The sequence below is a fragment of the Sarcophilus harrisii genome, chromosome 1 (assembly GCF_902635505.1).
Source record: "Sarcophilus harrisii chromosome 1, mSarHar1.11, whole genome shotgun sequence".
NCBI classification, from domain to species: domain Eukaryota; kingdom Metazoa; phylum Chordata; class Mammalia; order Dasyuromorphia; family Dasyuridae; genus Sarcophilus; species Sarcophilus harrisii.
The window spans coordinates 154,609,861-154,629,921 of NC_045426.1; the positions used below are offsets into that span (position 1 = coordinate 154,609,861).

At 31.7% G+C, this 20,061-nt stretch overlaps 1 protein-coding gene across 1 annotated transcript in view; it reads left to right on the forward strand.

Annotated features, from left to right (window-relative positions):
- RNF180 (ring finger protein 180) overlaps positions 1-20,061 on the forward strand; it is a 151,668-nt gene that overhangs the window by 37,014 nt on the left and 94,593 nt on the right. The window contains 3 exon segments of the mRNA XM_031937404.1: positions 9,741-9,872; positions 15,358-15,438; positions 19,041-19,142. Of these exon segments, the coding sequence (XP_031793264.1) occupies positions 9,741-9,872; positions 15,358-15,438; positions 19,041-19,142 (315 nt within the window).

The window sequence follows — 20,061 nt, forward strand, 5'->3', positions numbered from 1 at the left end:
GCTGTATGGTAAAGCAGGGCAAACCAATGCAAAACAATCAGGGTATAAAATCACCTGGCTCCTAATTCAAGGCTTTTTGCTTTGGAGTACAGCTCTTTTGTTATGCCCATTACTAGGGAATTTCTGTGGAAACCAAAGAGTAGATTAAAGTACATTTGTGTTCAATGATACACAAAGTTTCTCTTTTTAGCTATTCCTTTAGGCTAATAGAAGTGTGAGTTCTGAAGTAAGACAAGCCTGATTGTTAGAGCCAAATCTTTTTTTTTTTTTTTTTTTGACTAGGGGTTACTTTGTAGCACCAGGGAGACCTCTATAAAAATAAAAAGCAAATAAGTACTACAGATTTGACTAAGATCTTCTGATTCCAAAAGTAAAGCACAGTCTGTCATCCTACACTGCCTTTCTTACTGTAAACTTTAAAGCAATTTCAGCATTTATATTACTATAGACAGTACTTGCTTACATATAGTATCTTAATCTCTTTGGGAGCCTCAGTTATGTTGGAGTACTTTACTATAGTTTTGCTCTTTGTTGGACCATTATTTTCTATTTTTATACCTAAATGTAAGGTATTTTTTATGTTTATTTTATTAACATCTGCTAACGCCCCCTCTGCCTCATTAATGTAATAGTAATGTGGGGTTCACAAAATTTATGCCAACAGTATGCAGTGTAGTATGCTTTCTAGAATCCCAAGTTGGGGTGCCAAAATATATTGTCTGGACTAGCTCTCTGGAGGATCTGGGGACCAGCCCAAGTCTTTGGTCTTAGTGGAGGAATGAAGAAGGCAGGAGACTCAAGAGGACGGTCAAAGATGTAGTCCATTAATTTCAAGTCATCTCAGCTTCTAAATACCTTAGTATGCTTACATCACTATAGCACACTGAGCATGTCCCAACTGGAATTACATCACCACGTCACACTGGGCAAGTGTTTTCTATAAGCACGCTGGTATTAATATGTAAATGCCTCCTTACTATAAGTATCCCTTTCTTCAAGTAGAACACAGGTGGGCACACCCTCCTTGACGTCTCAGAAAGGGTGAAACTCATTAAAAGAAGATGGGGAGCCAAACCAGACATTGTCAGCAGGTTTCCTTTGGGTTGAAGGGTCTTATACCTTATCCAGAATTCTCCCATTATCTGCAGTCCTCTATAATGCAGGCTCTGGAAGGGCCCAAATATGGAAATGTTTTGAATATTCTCTTCAACCCAAATGATGCACTATATATGTTTCTTATTCAAAGAGCAACATAACTAAGTTCAGAAATTCTTATTATCAAGTTTGTCTCAAAATGATACAGTTTCCAGCAATGGCAATTTTAATATAAACTAATACAATAATAAACTTTGAAGTATCAGAAATTTTCATTATGTCTTACAGTATTATTACAACATGTTAGTAATGTGATCTGCTAGGTATTATAATGTATGAAAGATTGGATTGAAATTATATTGATAAAGAATTTATGGCAAAGTATACAAGATTTCCCAAAAGACTTAGTGAAGTTTTAAGCTTATTAAAGATCCTAGAAATCCTAGAAAATCCTAGAAATATAAATGTTACAAATTGTAAAGTATCCCTTCAAAGTTCACTTGTTTCATTTATTTTACACTTACATATACCTGTGATTTTTAAATATTTTAACTTAAATTTTAACAAGGTAGGCACCCTCACCCTGTCATTATGTTTGATAGTTTCTAGATGATGCTATTTTGAAAGGTTGGTAGAGCCACTTAACTTGGCCATGTTGACAGCCTAATTATTGCTGTTTCTTGTGAGGTCAAGTTAAAACTGTTGTATATGCATCAAAACTTGGTGCTTTGGGTGATGCAGAGGTTTAAATTACAAATACAGTCTTTTCACTCACTGAGCTGAAGCTGCTGAAAGATTGTTTTGCCAAGTCTGAAAATTAACTACAGTGATATATAGAGCACAACAAAGTGATTGTATTGGATTTTAATAATTTGCATATCAGCATTTAAAATTTAAACAACTAACTTTTCAAATATTTTTGTAGATTTGTAGCATTTATACTTCCAAAGTTATTAAGGATTAAAACCAGAAAAATTTTGGGGACACTATATTTCATACCTTTATATTATTGCTTATCTAAATTTATATTTGTTTTTCCTATTTTATTACCTTAAATTTATATTGTGCCTTACTATTTATAAAGTATTTTGCATGTTACAAAGTGATGTCCCTATGAAAGCTCTGTGAGAGTATAAGCATTGTGAAAAGACTAGACTGATAGATTGAAACTCAAATTTGAGGGCTGATCTATCATAGTATCAAGTAATTAAAAAAAAAAACAGGAACAAAAGAATAGTTACACATAGAAATGGAGTATCTTTTAGTAAAAAGAAAATGCAAATAAAACCATTTTTGAATTGTGGCATTGAAATTGGCAATATAAGCACCGTCATCTAAACAAAACATTGTTTAGATGGACTATCTAGTTCCTGTCATATATAATTATTAGTTTTAAAACACCAGGATTTCCCCCCCCCCCCCCCATGGACATTTTCACATTACAGACTTGAAATACTCATAGCAAGTGGGTATCACATGACTTTCTTCATGTCCAGTTTCATTTATAGCTGTGTCTACTTCATTCTCTTCCACAGACATTGATACATAAGTTGTAATTATTTTTATAACTGTCTTATTAACATTGCAAGAAAAGAGGTGAGACTAAGTAACCCACAAGAAATATTTATTGCTGGCTATGACTGCCATTCATTTTATTTCTAAATAAAAAGAAGGCTTACATATTGTCGCTATTTAATTCTTTTAGTTTTATTTATAGGAAGAATGTAATATAAATGTTGTAGTCTTCTAACAGTTGATAATTTTTTACTGGGAAAAAATCTCACATTTAATATTTGTTGATGATCTGAAAATTATCCGATTCTTAACCATGTTTTTATTTTGGGCAAAATTGCCATTATCTTTATTGACACAGAAGGGGTGACTACATAGCAATGAAGATGATTTTCTATTTTTCTTTGTACCATGTTTCACCCTGCCAAAGAATTCATCTTTTAATGACCTCACCTGCTAGTAATTTTGTTGAATTGTCCGCAGATAGCAACTTCTTATCTGTCAGGATCTCATTTGAAAAATTGGCAAAATCTTATGATTCATTGGCATAGCCTTGAAGAACCTATTGTTACCTCATACCCTCAAGATTAGATCCCAGAGCAAGACTTTTGTGAAATTAACCTTAATGTGCAAACATAGTCTTTCTTCTTGTTATTATTCAAGTCCCAGGGCAGGTATAGTAGGTAATAATCTTAGCTTTTTTCAATGTATGTATAATGACAGCTTGTGTTGATTTTTTTTTTTTTTTTTAATGTAGTGCAGACACCTTCAGAGACTCCTTGATTTAAAGACCATTTGTCCAAGATTTTCTGAGTATGGATTTTTCCCTTTTTACTTAGGAGTGTATGTAAGGTAGAAGTATAATCAGTCTATCAGTCAATGAACATTTAGTAAGTTTAACAGTAAATTCCTTTATTCAGAGTGCTCTTCATGACCCCATTTGGAGTTTTCTTGGCAAAGATACTGAAGTGGTTTGCCCACTTCCTTCTCCAGATCAATAACAGATGAGTAACTAAGGCACAGTTAAGTGACTTGCCAGAATTACACAGCTATCTGAAGCTGGATTTGAACTCAGGAAGATGAGTCTTCCTGACTTCAAGTGTGGCACTTTCCAGGTATAAGATAAATACTTCCATGGAGATGGAAGATGGAACATTATGTATGAGGAGCAGCATGTGGTCTTACATAGATGGGCCTTAGTCTATGACTGAAAATGATGGGCTAAAATGTAAAAAGAGGCCAAATTGTTAAGTGTTTTAAATATGAAACAGCATGTCATATTTTTTTTCTGGAGTTAGTAGGGATCCATTGGAATTTATTGAGGAAGGGAATTGTATCATTAATGTGGAGGATGAATTGGAGTGGGAAGAGGCATAGAGATCAAATAGGAGACTATTGCAGTGGTCTCATAGATAGGTGATAACCTGACCAAGGATGGATAGGGAAGGTTCATACCTATGAGAGTACAGAGATGGGAAAAGCTATGAGTGAGGAAGTAAGGATGGCCCCAAGTTGGGAGCTCATTCTAAATATATTTCATGTATTTGTGTGAAATTTGTTATCACCTCAATAACATTTTCATGCATTTGACCAAGTTCCTAAAACAAGTTTATATCATAAAATCATGTCTTTCCTGTTATTGTTTTACCACTAGATGGCATTTTGCTCTTCTAATTGATGCAAGAATATTTATTCCATGTTGGAGGGCATGTGGGAAAACAAGGACACTAATATATTGTTGGTGGAATTGTGAATACATCCAACCCTTTTGGAGAGCAATCTGGAATTATGCTCAAAAAATTGTCAAACTGTGCATACCCTTTGATCCAACAGTGTTATTACTGGGCTTATATCCCAAAGAGATCATAAAGAAGGGAAAGGGACCTATATGTGCACAAATGTTTGTGGCAGCCTCTTTGTAGTGGCCAGAAACTGGAAAGTGAATAGATGCCCATCAATTGGAGAATGACTGAATAATTGTGGTATATGAATATTATGGAATATTACTGTTGTATAAGAAATGACCAACAGGATGATTTCAGAAAGGCCTGGAGAGACTTACACGAACTGATGCTGAGTGAAATGAGCAGGGCCAGGAGATCATTATATACTTCAACAACAGTACTATATGATGATCAATTCTGATGGATCTGGCCATCTTCAGCAATGAGATGAACCAAATCAGTTCCAATGGAGCAGTAATGAACTGAACCAGCTACACCTAGCGAAAGAACTCTGGGAGATGACTAAGAACCATTACATTGAATTCTCAATCCCTATATTTTTGCCTGCCGGCATTTTGGATCTCCTACACAGGCTAATTGTACAATATTTCAAAGTCCGATTCTTTTTATACAGCAAAATAACAGTTTGGTCATGTATACTTATTTTGTATTTAATTTATACTTTAATATATTTAACATCTACTGGTCATCCTGCCATCTAGGGGAGGTGGTGGGGGGAAGGAAGGGAAAAATTGGACAAAAGGTTTGGCAATTGTCAATGCTGTAAAATTACCTATGCATATAACTTGTAAATAAAAAGCTATAAAAAAAAAAGAATATTTATTCTATTTAGTACCTAGATGGTATGTGTGCCCTATTTTTTCTGAGAGGACTGTGTGTTTTTGATCCTGACAGTTATTTTAGATATGAATAATGATTAAGATACCTTTAGAGAGTTCTTCCTCAGATAAATTTAACAGAAGAAAAATCTTAAGTCTTAGTTTGCCTTTTTAAAATGTAATTTATTCCTGTTATATTATTTTATAATATTACCATATCAATATTTACACTTTTCAGAGAAATCCAGAAAATTATGAACTTTGCTTTATGCATTCCACATTTTTCCTTGCAACTATTTCTGATAGTCCTTCATAAAAGGGTTGAAATTCTTTTATAGTCTTAAGCTTTTCCTTATCAGATCAGTTTATAGTAACTTTCCATACCCATTTCATTAAAGTTTTTCTTCGCCAGTATAGCTTATTTTAAAGCTCATCTCAAGGAAAGTTCTTATTGGAATTTCTTATTTAATTTTTTTACATTCTTCCTTTTTATGTGATGTTCTTATTTAAAGATGAGGAATAAGATTTTTAAAAATTTTGCCTTTTTTTTTTTCAATTAGCATGCATTTGCTTTTTTGTTTTCCCTTTCTCCCATTGGAAAAAACAAAATCAAAACCTTTATAACAAGTAAGTATTCTCAAACAAAACAAATTCCTTCATTGGCCATGTTGAAAAATAAATGTCTTGTTCAGCATCTTGAATCTGTCATTTCTATCAGGAAATGGATAGTTTAGTTTGTTTCATTATTATTCCTTTGGAAACCTGGTCATTGAATTAATCAGAATTTATTAAGACATGCTTTTTATCACTTTAAAAGACAACCCTCTGGTTATAAATATAGAGGAGAATCTTAAGAAATGTGGTCAAAGGATATATAAATCATAGTGTGTTGCATTTAAAACTGAAAGGGATTTCAGAAGCCATGTAGCTCAACCTCATTTTACATATGAAGAAACTGAGACCCAGGAAAGTTATTTTAAAAAGATCAACCAAATATAAACATTAGAGGCAACATTTGAAGCTATATCCTATGAATCTATCTAGAGTATGTATTATTATTTTTGTTTTATACTTAATTCCATTCTGCTGCTTAGGAGTTGACATTTCTAGATTTTCTTGACTCTTCACAAAGAAAGAAGAGGCACCACAAAAGAAAAATGCATTCATCATGGGCATTTAATTCTCAGAGCCATACAAAAGATAATATGCACACTCACAATTTAAGAAAAAAAGGAACTCATCACAAGATGAAAGAAGGTCTAGAATTTTCTGAAAATGTAATTTTATAGAGTTTATTTAGTTTGTGTTTGTATCACAATTCTAAAAAAACTTTTCCAACAGTGCTAACATAACTAATTAGTTTAAGATAATGAGTACATTTTTTACTACCCTTTGTAGATATTTGCAGTTATTTTTTAGCTTCCTATAGGTCTGCCCAAATTTGACGTAAGGAAACAACCATTTTTTGTGGGATTTTTAGATCTTAAACAGTGATTCTGTTGCCTGGATTCAGAACCACAGACAGCACCTGATTGTTTTCTTGGAACTTGAATACTGGCACATATATTTTGGACAATACTTATAAATCTTTCCTTACAAGTAGGTTAGCAATATATAGAAATAACATGGATTCATTTTCCCCTTTATGATAAATTTTTTTTCAAAAAAATTAATAGTATTTTATTTTTCTAAATAATGCAGATAGTGTTCAGCATTCATTTTTATAAGACTGTTGCAGATTTTTTCCCCTCTTGCTTATCTCCTAAGTAATCTAATATTCCCTCAAGTAATCTAATATATGTTAAATATGTATAAGTATTTTAAATGTTTTCATACTTGTCTTGTTGTGTAAGAAAAATCAGACCAAAAAGGAAAAAAAAAAAAACAAAACACAAAGGTGAAAATACTCTACTTTGATCCACATTCAGTCTCCATAGTTCTCTCTCTGGATGTCAATGACATTTTCTATCCTAAGTCTATTGGAATTGTGTTGGATCATTGTATTGCTGAGAAGAGCTAAGTCTATCATAGTTGATCATTACATGATCTTGCTGCTACTTTGTACAGTGCTCTCCTGGTTTTGCTCACTTTGCTCAGCATCAATTGTATAATTCTTTCCAGCCTTTTCTGAAATCAGCCTACACATCATTTCTTATAGAACTATAATATTCCATCACATTCATATACTATAACTTATTCAGCCATTCCCCAATTGATGGGCATCCACTCAAGTTTCCAGTTCCTTGCCACTACAAAAAAAAAAACAAAAAACTGCTACAAACATTTTTGTACATGTGGGTCCTTTTCCTTTTTTTATGATCTATTTGGGATACAGGACCAGTAGTGTTTGGATCAAAGGGCATACAGTTTGGTAACCCTTTGGGCATAAATCCAAATTGCACTCCAGAACGGCTGAATCATTTCACAATTCTAGCGCCAATACATTAATGTCTGAGTTTTCCCATATTCTTTATGACAACTTTTTTTTCATTTAAAAAATTATTTAATATTTTCCAATCTTTTCTGTCTATTCCTAATCCTTTACCAAAGATGTTTGATTCCCAAACCTAACTTGAAAACAAAAGATAAAAACAAAGAGAGGAAAGGAATAAGCATTTATTAAGCACCTATTATGTACAGGCCACTGTGTAAGTGCTTTATAAATATTATACATGTATTAATAAGAATTGGGAATAGGCAGGTTCTTAGAGCTCTAATTTGCTATTAGAAATCTCTTTTAAGATCTAGCAATACAATTGTAAACCTAATTAATATCTCTGCAACTCTCTCCCAAGATAGAGATGAATAGGAACCAGTACTATAATAAAATGATCTTTTCTTGCCCTACTAGCTAGTAGTTGGTAGATCTTTGTTTAACCCTTTGTTATAACAAAGTGCTTTCTATTGAGAGAAACTTCCTAAGAGCATGATTACTCTTTCAAAGAAGGGGAAAAAAAGTAAGAACTAAATTATGAAGAAAAATAGTTTTCATGATTCTTGTCTCAAGCAATCAAATTTGTGAGATGATGGCATCATTTTTGAACAGATATTGTATGAATATTAAAGAACAAGAAAAAGCTAATTATCTCAAGGAGATTGTGAACAGATAAAAATAGCAAATTCTAATAGAAAAAAAGGAAGAAAATATTCAGGGTTTCTGAATGAAAAGAGCATCAGGCATTAGGAAGTTTTTTTTTTTTTTAAATAATTGAGAATAATTAATGAAATTGCTAACAGGCAGAAAGTAATTAATGGATCTAGAAGTTGTTTTAAAAATGGGGGCAAGCAGAAGGGGCAGTTAAATGGTGTAGTGGATAGGGCACTGGCCCTGAAGACAAGAAGATCTGTGTTCAAATCCAGCCTCAGATACTTAACATTTAACTAGCTGTGTGATCTGGGCAAGTCACTTAACTCCAGTTTCCGCTGCCAAAAATTTAAAAATGGGGGAGTAGAGGGAAATAAGTGATATGTGAAGATTTTCACAATACCGTGTGGGAAAAATACCCCTTTTGTACATTAGCATATGCTTGAATTATCAAAAGTTTTCTACTTAAGGTATTTTTTTTCTCATATTTCTGCCTTCTATTATAAAAACCATCAGTGTTTTTTTCCTTAGGATGTAAATTTGAAAATAAGATCACTCTTTCAGAATTTACTTTTTTGTCATCTCTTTGGGGATACTTAACATTACCTTAAGTGGCATACAAAACTCATAATTTGAGATAAATTTAATTGAGAAAGCATTTTAACAGGTGGCATTTAAATGAAGGTTAAAAATGCTTTTCTTAAAGAAAAATAGTGCTTAAATAAATTATTATTTACACTGAGACTTAAATACATAAATTCCTTGTATTGTTTCTATAAAACAATCTTCTAAATAGCTTAAAATAAAATTTGGTATGAAAGTCCATATTTGAATATAATAATAATTTTAACTGATGTTTGCTTCCTATGTGCCAGGCATTATGCTGTCCTTTATCATTATTAGCCCACGTGAGATATTAGGCTAATGAATATTGTGAAAATATTTCTTGTCTTCTCATTTCTACTACACATACTAAAGTAGGTAGTCTAGTAAATTATTCTACTGAGAACAATTAATAAGATGAAAATCATTATATATGATCATAAAGTAAGTTTCCTGATTCTTGCAGTAGTTTGGAACACATGGATAAACACAAAAGATAAGTTGTTATATCATAATTTAAAATTACTGCATGTCTTATACAACATCCCAGTTTAATGAAGAACATTGATAGCCTTAAAATAGTTATTTTCAAATCACTACAGTAATTTTTTAATGGCCCCTCAGGAATTGCTTTTTCCTGTCATTAGCAAAAGAGATAATATGTGGTAAAATTAACAGTTCATTATAATTAACATTAAAACATTCTACAAAAAGAAAATTAGTTGACAAGAAAAAAAAATAACATACGTTATTATCATGGTCATTGAATAAAATGGTCAGTCCCTAAATATAACTGATGTAATTTTTAGAACTTAGCAAAATAAGTTTACTCATCCTAGTTCCTTCCTAATTAAAAAAAAAATACATTAATGTTTCCTACAGATGAAAAGACTTGAAATGGGAATCAAATTGTATAATCAAGAAGTAGTAGCTATTCTTCATTGTTGGAAGTGTAGAAAATGTATAGCAAATTCCGATTGTTTCACCAACTGTTTTGGAAATCACTTGTCAGAGGTAAGTATGGCTTTTTCTATTTGTCAGAGGTAAGTATGGCTTTTTCTATTTTTTAAAGTATTCACTAGGAACTTTTCTTTAAAGATTTTTGGCTTTCAGGCTAGGTAAGGTCTAAGCTGACTTAGATCATGACCACTGAAAAATTTCTGGGAATGCTCCTTTTCCACATTGATAAGATTCATTAATACCATAGTTGTGAAAATATGGTGTGCCTTTAAAAGTGGGTTTTTTGGGTGTTTGTTTTTGTTTTGTTTTGTTTTGTTTTTGCTGAGGCAATTGGGGTTAAATGACTTGCCCAGGGTCACACAGCCAAGAAGTGTTAAATGTTTGAGGTCAGGTTTGAACTCAGGTCTTCCTGACTTCAGGGCTGGTATGCTATTCACTGCACCACCTAGCTGCCACCTCACTGCACCGCCTTTAAAAAATTTTTAGTTACAATATTCTAAAGATTCAAATAGTAGAAATCTTACTTGGGAAACAATTGGCTCTTTCAACTGTGGATAAGACACTATGTAGCGGTGGTTAATAGTACAGACAAATTTAGTATCCTTTTGGGAAACGGCAAAATCAAAGAAATTTGCCATGCAGTTGTTCATCTCCAGATAATAACATTATATTCCAAAAATTCTTTATATTTTAGCTTGATATAATGAGAGAAGTATTAAATTTGGAGCCAGGAGACCTGACTCCTGACCTGGATTCCAGCTTCAGCTGTCTTAACTCAGTTGCTATGTGACCTGAAAAAAGTATTTCAAATATGATATCTTGTAAAAAAAATTATTTAATAAGAGAATATCAACATCCATAAAAGTTATTTCAAAATTTAATGTCCTTATATACATCAATTTTAAAATCTCCTAGATCCTTAAAAGGAGAAAAGCAGAGAAGAGGAATAATAGCAAACTAAAAGACAATGCATTAGCTCCCTCTGCTGCCTGATCATTATACTTTACTTTCCTGTCTCTACTGCTGACATCATGAATGTTTTTGCTTTATAATTATCATAAACCAAAAAGCCACATAAGTATTAAATGCTAAATGTCTTATAATTAAAGAAAAAACCTTAGGAAATTGTTTTAATTTTAATCTTTGAAAGCATATGTGTTTGTCAGAGATATTTTGGTGTGGAATTAATACTTTGAGATCTGATTTCCTGTTCATTTTTGCATTCCTGATTTTATATGTATACATAATATTTTATCTATATTTTTTGCTTTTAAATTTAAGTTTTACAGTAATAACTATTTAAAAGTATAATATATCTTTTTATTATCCAGAATCCTTATGTAATCATAATAATTTTTGAAATAAAAGAATGTAATATTACCCGATTACTAGAAAATTGTACTTAGGTGTCAAGAAGTCCCAAACTTGAATTATACTTTGTAAACATGCTAACTGTGTGACCATAGATAAATCATTTAACCATCTTAGTTTTCCAAACACCTGTCTTAAGATCAAGATTCGTAACTTTGGGTTCATATCTATCAGTGGAAAGATTTCAAGAGATCTGTGAACTTGAATGGAAATAATTTTACATTTTTAATTTTACTAATATCCAAATAAGTTAACATTTAATTCAATTATGTTTGTAAACAACAACATTATTTTGAGAAGAGATCTCTCAGACTTCATGAAAGGAGTACATGAGACCAAAAAAGATTCCTGCTTTAAGTCTTGAAGTTGTAGAGAATGTACTGACTTGCATTGGGAAAAGTAATTCTTCAGCTAGGAATTCCTTATTCCAGTGAAATTAGAGTATAGTTCCTATTCCTAAAAATAAAAAGTTTCCACATTTACTTTGTGCAAGAACATGTTTTTCTATGAAAACATGGGTGAAAGTAGTTGATAGCATCCCATTTATAATTACGTAAGTTTTCTGTGTTTACAATCTTATCTATACCCATTTTCCTCACCTCAGTTTCCAGAACAAAGTAACAAAATACAATATAAACCACTTCTTTTTTTTCCCCTTTCTTCTAGTCTATGTCAATTTCTATAAATGATCTTTTTCATTTTCATAGGAGTATTTTTACTCCTATATATTTTACTAGAACTCGTAGTATTTTAACTATTTAGAGAACATCTATTTGCTTTCAATGTATTCATTGAAAAATATAATAATTATTCCAAGGCATATTAGCCTGCTGTTTAAATTTTAAAAGAAAATTTTCTAGTATGCTTTTCTGATTTCATTATAATACCTTAAAACATAGTAGACTAATAAGCCTTTATTTTTAACTAGCCCTTAAAAGTTTCTTAGTTCCAAAAGACCAATGAAGTTAAATTCTTTATATGTAATAAATGTTTCTTCATTGGTAAAACCAAAAAAGTGAAAAAAAATTCTGTTAAGAAAACAATAATTTAAATGTGCAAAGTCTCATAGAGAAAAAACTATAGAAAAAATGTGGAATTGTTTGCAGATTACACAAGGACTATGTCTTATGCTAATTTATAATCCTCACAGAGTCTCCCATATAATAAACATTCAATAAATATTTTCAGATAATTTTATTGCTTGTAACTTATTTTGGTTTCAATGTATAATTAACATGGGGCTCTACATTAATCCTTTAAAAAGGAAATAAAATTTCATTTTTGTGTTAAACTTTATATGTTCCTATGTATATGTCTGGTAAATATAACAAGCAAGAATTTTGAATCTAATTATACAATACAAAAATTCTAGCTAACAATTTTAGTTCCTTAAAGTCCACTTGCAAAGAAAATTTTAAAAGTTAGATTAAATCTGTACAATATCTTTAATACTCTGGAAATAAATTAATGATATAAGGATTAAATTTATGGTTTACATAGGAAAGAATTGCTAAGAACACTGGCTTTTTAGAGAAAAGAATAATAAAGTTGGGTTAGAGATGTCAATTTTAGCAGAGGGGCTACCTAGTATAGTAGAGAGAGCAGAAGTTCTGGGTTCAACTTTGCCTCTGACATGTTAAGAGCATTGTGACCTTGGGTCATACTTAAACTGTGTAAGCCTCAGCTTCCCAATCAGTAAAAAGCCTAAACTACTTTCTTTAAATGTTGATGTGGGGAACATGAAAGGCTTGGATATTTCATATTTGCCTTGAACCTAAAATAAGACCTATTACCGAAGTATTATACAAATATTAGGTACTGCTAGGTTGGTTGATATCCAATATATTTCTTTCAATTTGCCATTATCATCATACACATTTTATTAATTCTTTAGTGCGAGTAAATCCAGAAATACTTATCATTTCACATTATCCAGTTTGTGATTTATTAAAATGGAATTGTTAAGCAATAAGTAAAAAGGTAATCCATTATATATCTATCTGTAATTTTCTACAAAATACACTATTAGCAAATTTCTTAATCTAGAAAAATTGAAGGTAATAGCTAATAAAGATGTAAACAAGATTTATAGATAGGTATTTAGAGGATTCAGATTTAAATTGGTAGGTATTAGAAATTATGATTGGATATATTTTACGTAGTAATTGATTTAAAATTGTAATAGTATTCAAGGCATAAAAAGCATAACTGAAGTTTTAAAAAAAACTCTAACAAAGAACAATTATTTTAAATTAAGTCTTTTAAAATTACTTTCCATCCTTTGAAAATGGAAACTTGTGAAAACATTGGCTAGACAGGTAGTACATAGGTATGAATGGAAAAGGATCTCTAGTCTTCCTATTTCAAATAGCTGACTTAAAATAAAGGAGGCACCTAGATAAGGAGTAATAGGAGTTGCTCACTCACATCCATTGTTAGTGGAATAGAGGAAAAATTTGGAAAAGGAAGAAGTGGCAAAAATAGAAACCACATTTGTGCATGTATTCCTGGACATTGAACAGAAATTATATCCAGGCTGTCCTTGAGACTTCTAATTATGTGGCAGCTTTTTTATTTTACCTAGATGATGTAAGCTCTCACATCAATATCTATTGATTAGAATACTCGGAATTTCTGGAAAAGCTGATAAAATACTGAAATAATTATTTTATCTGAATTTAGCATCATTTATTGAGTATCCAATAAGCATAGGCCACTGTCCTAGAAAAGACTAAAATTTTAAATAGTAAATAGTCTTTATCATAATGGTGCTTACAATCTAGTAGAGGTAAGTAATGGTGATATTCACAATGTGGCCCTGTGTGTTATCAAACTTAATATGTAAATGAAGTATATAAGAAAGAGAGGATCCCACACTATCTGCTATGTACGTGTTGGTTACCTAAAAGCCAGATTGCAATTGGATTTGTGTCATGATTTATGGCTTGTCTCATTACAATTCCTAGGTATAAAATTCAGATCCCTTCAACCTGAAGGAAGAGTTGGAAAAAGAGAGTCCAAGATTCTTTGCTTGCTATTTGGTGGCAATCAGTTTGCAACTGGAATTCTGCTATGACTGACTGACTGGCTTGTCTCCTCTCCCTTCCCAGGTATACAATATCCTTCAAAAATATCTGGTATCAGCTACACAAATTGTGTCTGAACACCAGGTGAGGTGAATGTAGAAGCTATATGCTTTCAAGTTTTAAAACTAGATATGTCTTACTTAGTCCTCAGTGAAATATTTTATTTCATTAGAATTTTAATGTCATATATTTTTTACTATTTATTTTTATATTGGTTGTATCATCTGGTTCTTTTGATCTAAAGAGGACTGTCTTTAGGAAAAGCTAATAGATATACATTTAGACAAATAGTTCTTGGAAAGTTTACAATTAATATTACCAACCTGAGGACAAGAAGTCCAGTCTAAAATTAACTCCTCTCATCTACCAAAAGTGTAGTTTATTAGTACCACAAGGACTGTCTGTATTTCAGTCATAAATTGTGATTCAACTTCTGTCAGAAGCTTCCTCAAATATTAGATATTTGAAAAATATAACCTTTTAAATGTTAACTTTTTTATAGTTTTATTAATTCTACTCTGAATTGATAAACCTTTAGAAATTAAACTATAATTTCAGTTTCTTGCAAATGTGTTTTCACTGAATTGTGATTTGCAATTATATTCTCAGACTTAGAAAAGGTTAATTCAGAAGTCATTTATTTGAATACCTCTTTTTCTTCTTTAAAAAAAGTTTGTTGAAAACAGTGTCTGTTATAGTATACATTTTTTTTCCTATATAAGAACGCAGGACAGAAAATTTTTAAATTTGTCCGTAAGGGAGAGAGATCATTCCTCTTGTCATCTGTTCTTTCTTTTGTGTGAAAATGTAACCTAAAAAAGTGTTGTGCTGGAGTCAGCTTATACCTGCTTGTGAGAGCTGATTTTCGTTGTTAGTATTTGGATTTGGAAATTAATGAAAACTATGAATCAAAACTTGGTTTTTTTTTGGGTTTTTTTGTTTTTTTTTGGCTTTATTTTTTATTTCAGTTTTGGGGCTGGTTTTTTTTTTTCTTCATTGGTTTGTTTAGAGTTAAGAAAGGTATGGATAAAATGTTAATAATGCAGCTTTAACTTAAAAGCATTTCTTATATTTTTTTGCAGAGAACTTTGGCTGTTAATTATTTATCAGCATACCCCTGCCTAACATTTTCTCTTCTTGATTTAGATGCCAAGAAACTGAGAGTGAGTACAGACTACTCGAATGAGTAGCCATCATATTCTAATGCCATAATTCTAATTCCATAATTCTAATACCAGAAATTTAAAGGAAAAATCCAAAAAAGAAGCCAGTAGTAAAAAATGTGGCCTCAAATGCTAATGCAAAAAATATTTTTAAAGTTGATAGGGCTTTAGGGGTCAAATTTCATTTCATTAACACTAGATAAGGTGAAGCCAGTGACTGTTCACTGAGTTTGGTATATGTGTGTGTGAGTGTGTGTGTGTGTGTATGTGTGTTATATGTATATATTTTTGTTTGTTTGTTTGTTTGCTGAGGCAACTGGGGTTAAGCAACTTGCCCAGGGTCACACAGCCGGGAAATGTTAAGTGTTTGAGGTCAGATTTGAACTCAGATCCTCCTGATTTCAGGACTGGTGCTCTATCCACTATAACAACTAGCTGCCCCAAGTATATTTTTTAAAAGGTAAAAGGTATAAGGTGCATTCATGCGAGGAAATCCAGGATCCAGATAAGGAGAAGTATGATGAAGAATATTTGTGTAAATGTAAAAGGAGAATTTTTTTTTTAATGATTTTTTCATTTGAGTGCACTACCTAAATAGAAATTCTGAAGAAATAGATGAAGAGTTTGAGAAACATCACAAGCCCGGAAGCAGAGACATGATATAATAGTGATAGATTTCATTTGCTAGAGCTCTCTGTGGCAGAGTAATAGTTTCATCCTTCAAAAGAAATGGAATAATTAATAGGGAGAAATTCTATTCTAGACCTGATTTTTGAAGAGTTTTTGAGGTAAAAATGATTAGAATTTTGGAGAAGGTAATGTGATCTTGCCATCTTAAGAGTTTGTAGTAGAGAAAGATTTGAGATTTAACCACCATTTGATATAGATTTCCTTAGATTAAAATACTTCAGGAGAAATCAATCTAGGATTGGGATTGTTAGGATAGGAGGGGTGCATGGATGGACAAGAGATACTCAAAAACAAAGTTATGAAAGTACAAAGAGAAATAGTTCCAGTGAAGAGGAAAAATGGGATTTGTCTGAAAAGGCCAATATTTATCAACCAACTTAAATTTTATTTCATTTAAAAATATTTTTAAATTATTTTTTCAATAAACAAAAATTTTTTTCTTCTTCCTTCACTCCACTACTGAAAAAAAGAAAAAAAAAGACAAAGGAAAAAAAACCCTTGAAACCAATATTCATAGTCCTATGAAACAAATTCCCACATTGGCCATGTCAGTTTTAAAAAGCACAGAAAATGAAAGCAAGTCCAAGATATATAAGATGAATATAAAGAGCATGGCACATTCCTTTAAAAATACTTTCAGGAACACCAAATCTCAGAATGAGATGGCTGATGAGAGGAGCTAAAACTAATAAAGAGGAATACTTTTAAAGCAATGTTGAGAGAAAAAGGAGGCTCAAATCTTTTTTTAAGATAGATAAAATGATAATACCTGACAAGAGAGATGGCCAATGTTCAATTCTGTTTTTTGTTTCTATTTTTCACTGTAAAGGAAAAAAAAATTTATAGTGGAAATGACAACCCAACCTATTAACTAGGACTTCAATATCTAAGATAAGTGAGATAGTAAGAGAATATCTAGCTGCTCTAGATGAATTCAAGTCACCAAGTGCAGAACAGCTATAACCCCAGATAGATGTAATGACTGAGTTGCTGTCAGTGATATTTGAATGATAATGGAAGACAGGAGCCCTACTACAACATTTGGGGAGGGCAAACATTTACCAATTTTCAAAAAAGAAGAGAGAATATAATCTGCAAACTTTAGGTTAATGAGCTTGATTTCTGTTCCTGGGGAAATTCAGAAAGTTCATCAAAGAGGTGGTTATTGAATATCTTGAAAAGGAAACAATCATCACTAAAAACAAGTGGTGATTCATCAGTAACAGATCATGACAAACTAACTACTTTGAAAGTATTACTAAACAAGTAGATGAGTACAATACTGTACATATAGTTTACCTAGATTTTAGCAAAACTTTTGTTTAAGTATCTCACTTTTCTTGTGAAGAGGATGGAGAGATTTTGATTTAATGATAATTCAATCAGATGAATTCAAAACTGGCTGAATGATCAGATTTGTAGAGTAGTTGTTAATGGTTAGATGTTTTCTGTGGAATACCCCAGGAATCTGTGTTTGGCAATGTGCTATTTAATATTTTTATCAATGACTTAGATAAAGGCAGATGGCATGCTAATCAAATCTGCACATGATAGAAAGCTGAGAGGGATAACTAACTTACTGAATAACAAGATACTAAAAGATCTTGACAGCTTAAAATTTGTGGCATAAAAAAATAAAATGATATTCTGTAGCGATAAATATAAAGTCTTTCACTTCAGCACAAAAATCAGCTTATAAATTTTTTCTTAGATCGCAGTTATCCTGAAAAAAAAAATCATAAATTCGTATTGGACTGCAAATGCAAAAGGAATCAACAGTGTGATGTGGCAGCCACAAATAGAAGGGACTCTTGATCTACTTTAAAAGAGATGTATCTCCCAGGAATAGGGAACTGATAATCTCTATATGCTTTGGAGTATTTCATTCAGTTTTAGGCACTTGAATTTCTCAAGGAAAGTAATAAACCAGAGAGTGTTCAGAGGAGAAAAGCAGAAAAGTATATGATCTTGAACTCATGTTGTGAGAATGGGTTTAAGGAACTGGACATGTTTAATGTTAATAATAGGACACTCAAATCAGGAATTTTATGCCTTTTAATTAGAGTTTGAGCTTCTGGATGTCAGGATAGAGTTTAGTAGTGTTTTTCTCAGAGTAAGTATTTAAGATTGTGTTATATCTTGTTTGTTACCTTCCATTGAAATTGGTGTTCATCATGTCTGAGAATTCTGCTCAAGACAATATATCTAGTTTTGAGTATTAACTCTCCAAGTTCTGCAGTATATATTTCTAGCTAGCAGATTGACCAATAGGGAAGACAGTCATGAGTCTCTCTATATTTTTAAAATTTCAACAGTCTGTGAGCTCAAAAAATCATTTTTCCCCATCTAGAGTTCTTTACCTTCCTATTAGATGACACTGTATTCTTCATAATAGATGTGTTGAGCAATGCATTATAACTTGCCAATATTTCAGATATATTACTAGAACAATAATCAAATTGTGCCAAAATCAGAAACTTTAACAAAATTGCAGTGACAGTGGTCAGAATTTTTTTTTCCTCCTAAAACATGCCAAAGAGAAAATAATAAATAGATATGCTCAGTCATTTTTGAAGATAGCTAAAAGCAGGAAGTCAAGAGACTCTTGTGAAGAATTTAATAACAAAGAAAAAACCCTAGATAACTTACTGCTAAAACATGTTTTTGATTCATGAGCTCATGGAAACAGAACTAGATCCCCACTTTAATCGAATAGGTGTTTCTCAAAAATGCTTTTTGTTTGATGATTTTGTTTTTGTTTTGTATTTGGTTGGGGGAAAGGGTGAGCACAAAGTTGAATATTTGCTTCCCCTGTTGAATTGGAATGTGTTTTGTGCTGAACTCATATGTATAACTTATGAACCAAATGAATATTAGACTGGTAATCACTAATCTCATGCTTTTCTCTTTAGCAGAATGGTCATGAATTAGCTCTTACACCTCAGAATAGTTGTAATGTGTGGCACATGAATATAGAAGTCCTTCCAGAATGGATGAATTACATTCTAGAAAAGGTAGGTATCTGTTTTCTAGACCAAAAACGATTTCAAAAAAGATGTTTCCAAGAATTTTTTTTTTTCTTTTTAAGTTTAAGCTCTTTAACTTGAGGGATTTATTCCATTTGGGAGAATTTGGTTTCAGAGGTTTAAAAAACTACATGTCCACTCTTTGCTTGCATGTAACATGCCATTTGAATGTCATCACATCAAGTTGTAGCAAAGTAAATATGCTGTCTGTATATTCAGGGAACCTTAAAACAACAGTCTATTCAGCTAAATTTGTGTTATCCTCAAGTACTGTACATATGCTTTAATTTCATTATATTAGCAAGTTGCACAATCTAATACTACCTTACCTTTCTAACCTTGTCTCATTCTACTCACTTTCCCTTTTGTGCCTTTGCTCACACTATTCCCTTTGCTTAGAAATGCTGTCTTCTCCAATTCTTGCTATTTCAATTTCTGATTCCTAGTTTAAAAACTAACTCAAAGATCATCTTTCCCTTAAAACTTTCCCCATATCAGTAATGATTTGCCGTACATTCTACATTAGCATTTTGCTCACCTCTCTTTTGCATTTAGTGTCATAGAGGCATATATATATATATATATATATATATATATATATATATATATATATATTAGCAAATTAGACAAATAAGCAGACAAACAACAACAAAAACTCCAACTAGGGCAGCTAATAATTTGTTTTTAGTTTCAAAAGAGAAAAGAATCAGTGGGGGAAACTTTATTAGATCAATTCTCATTAACAGGAGAAACCAGTTGTAGGGACAGAAATGATGGGAACATTGTAAAGAAATTGAAAAAAAAAGGAGGAAATCTGTCCTATACTCTGGATTTGGGGAGAGCAGATTGCAAAGCATTTAGAGGGAAGACAGGTGGAGTTCCATGGCTAAAATATTACAGTGAAAGT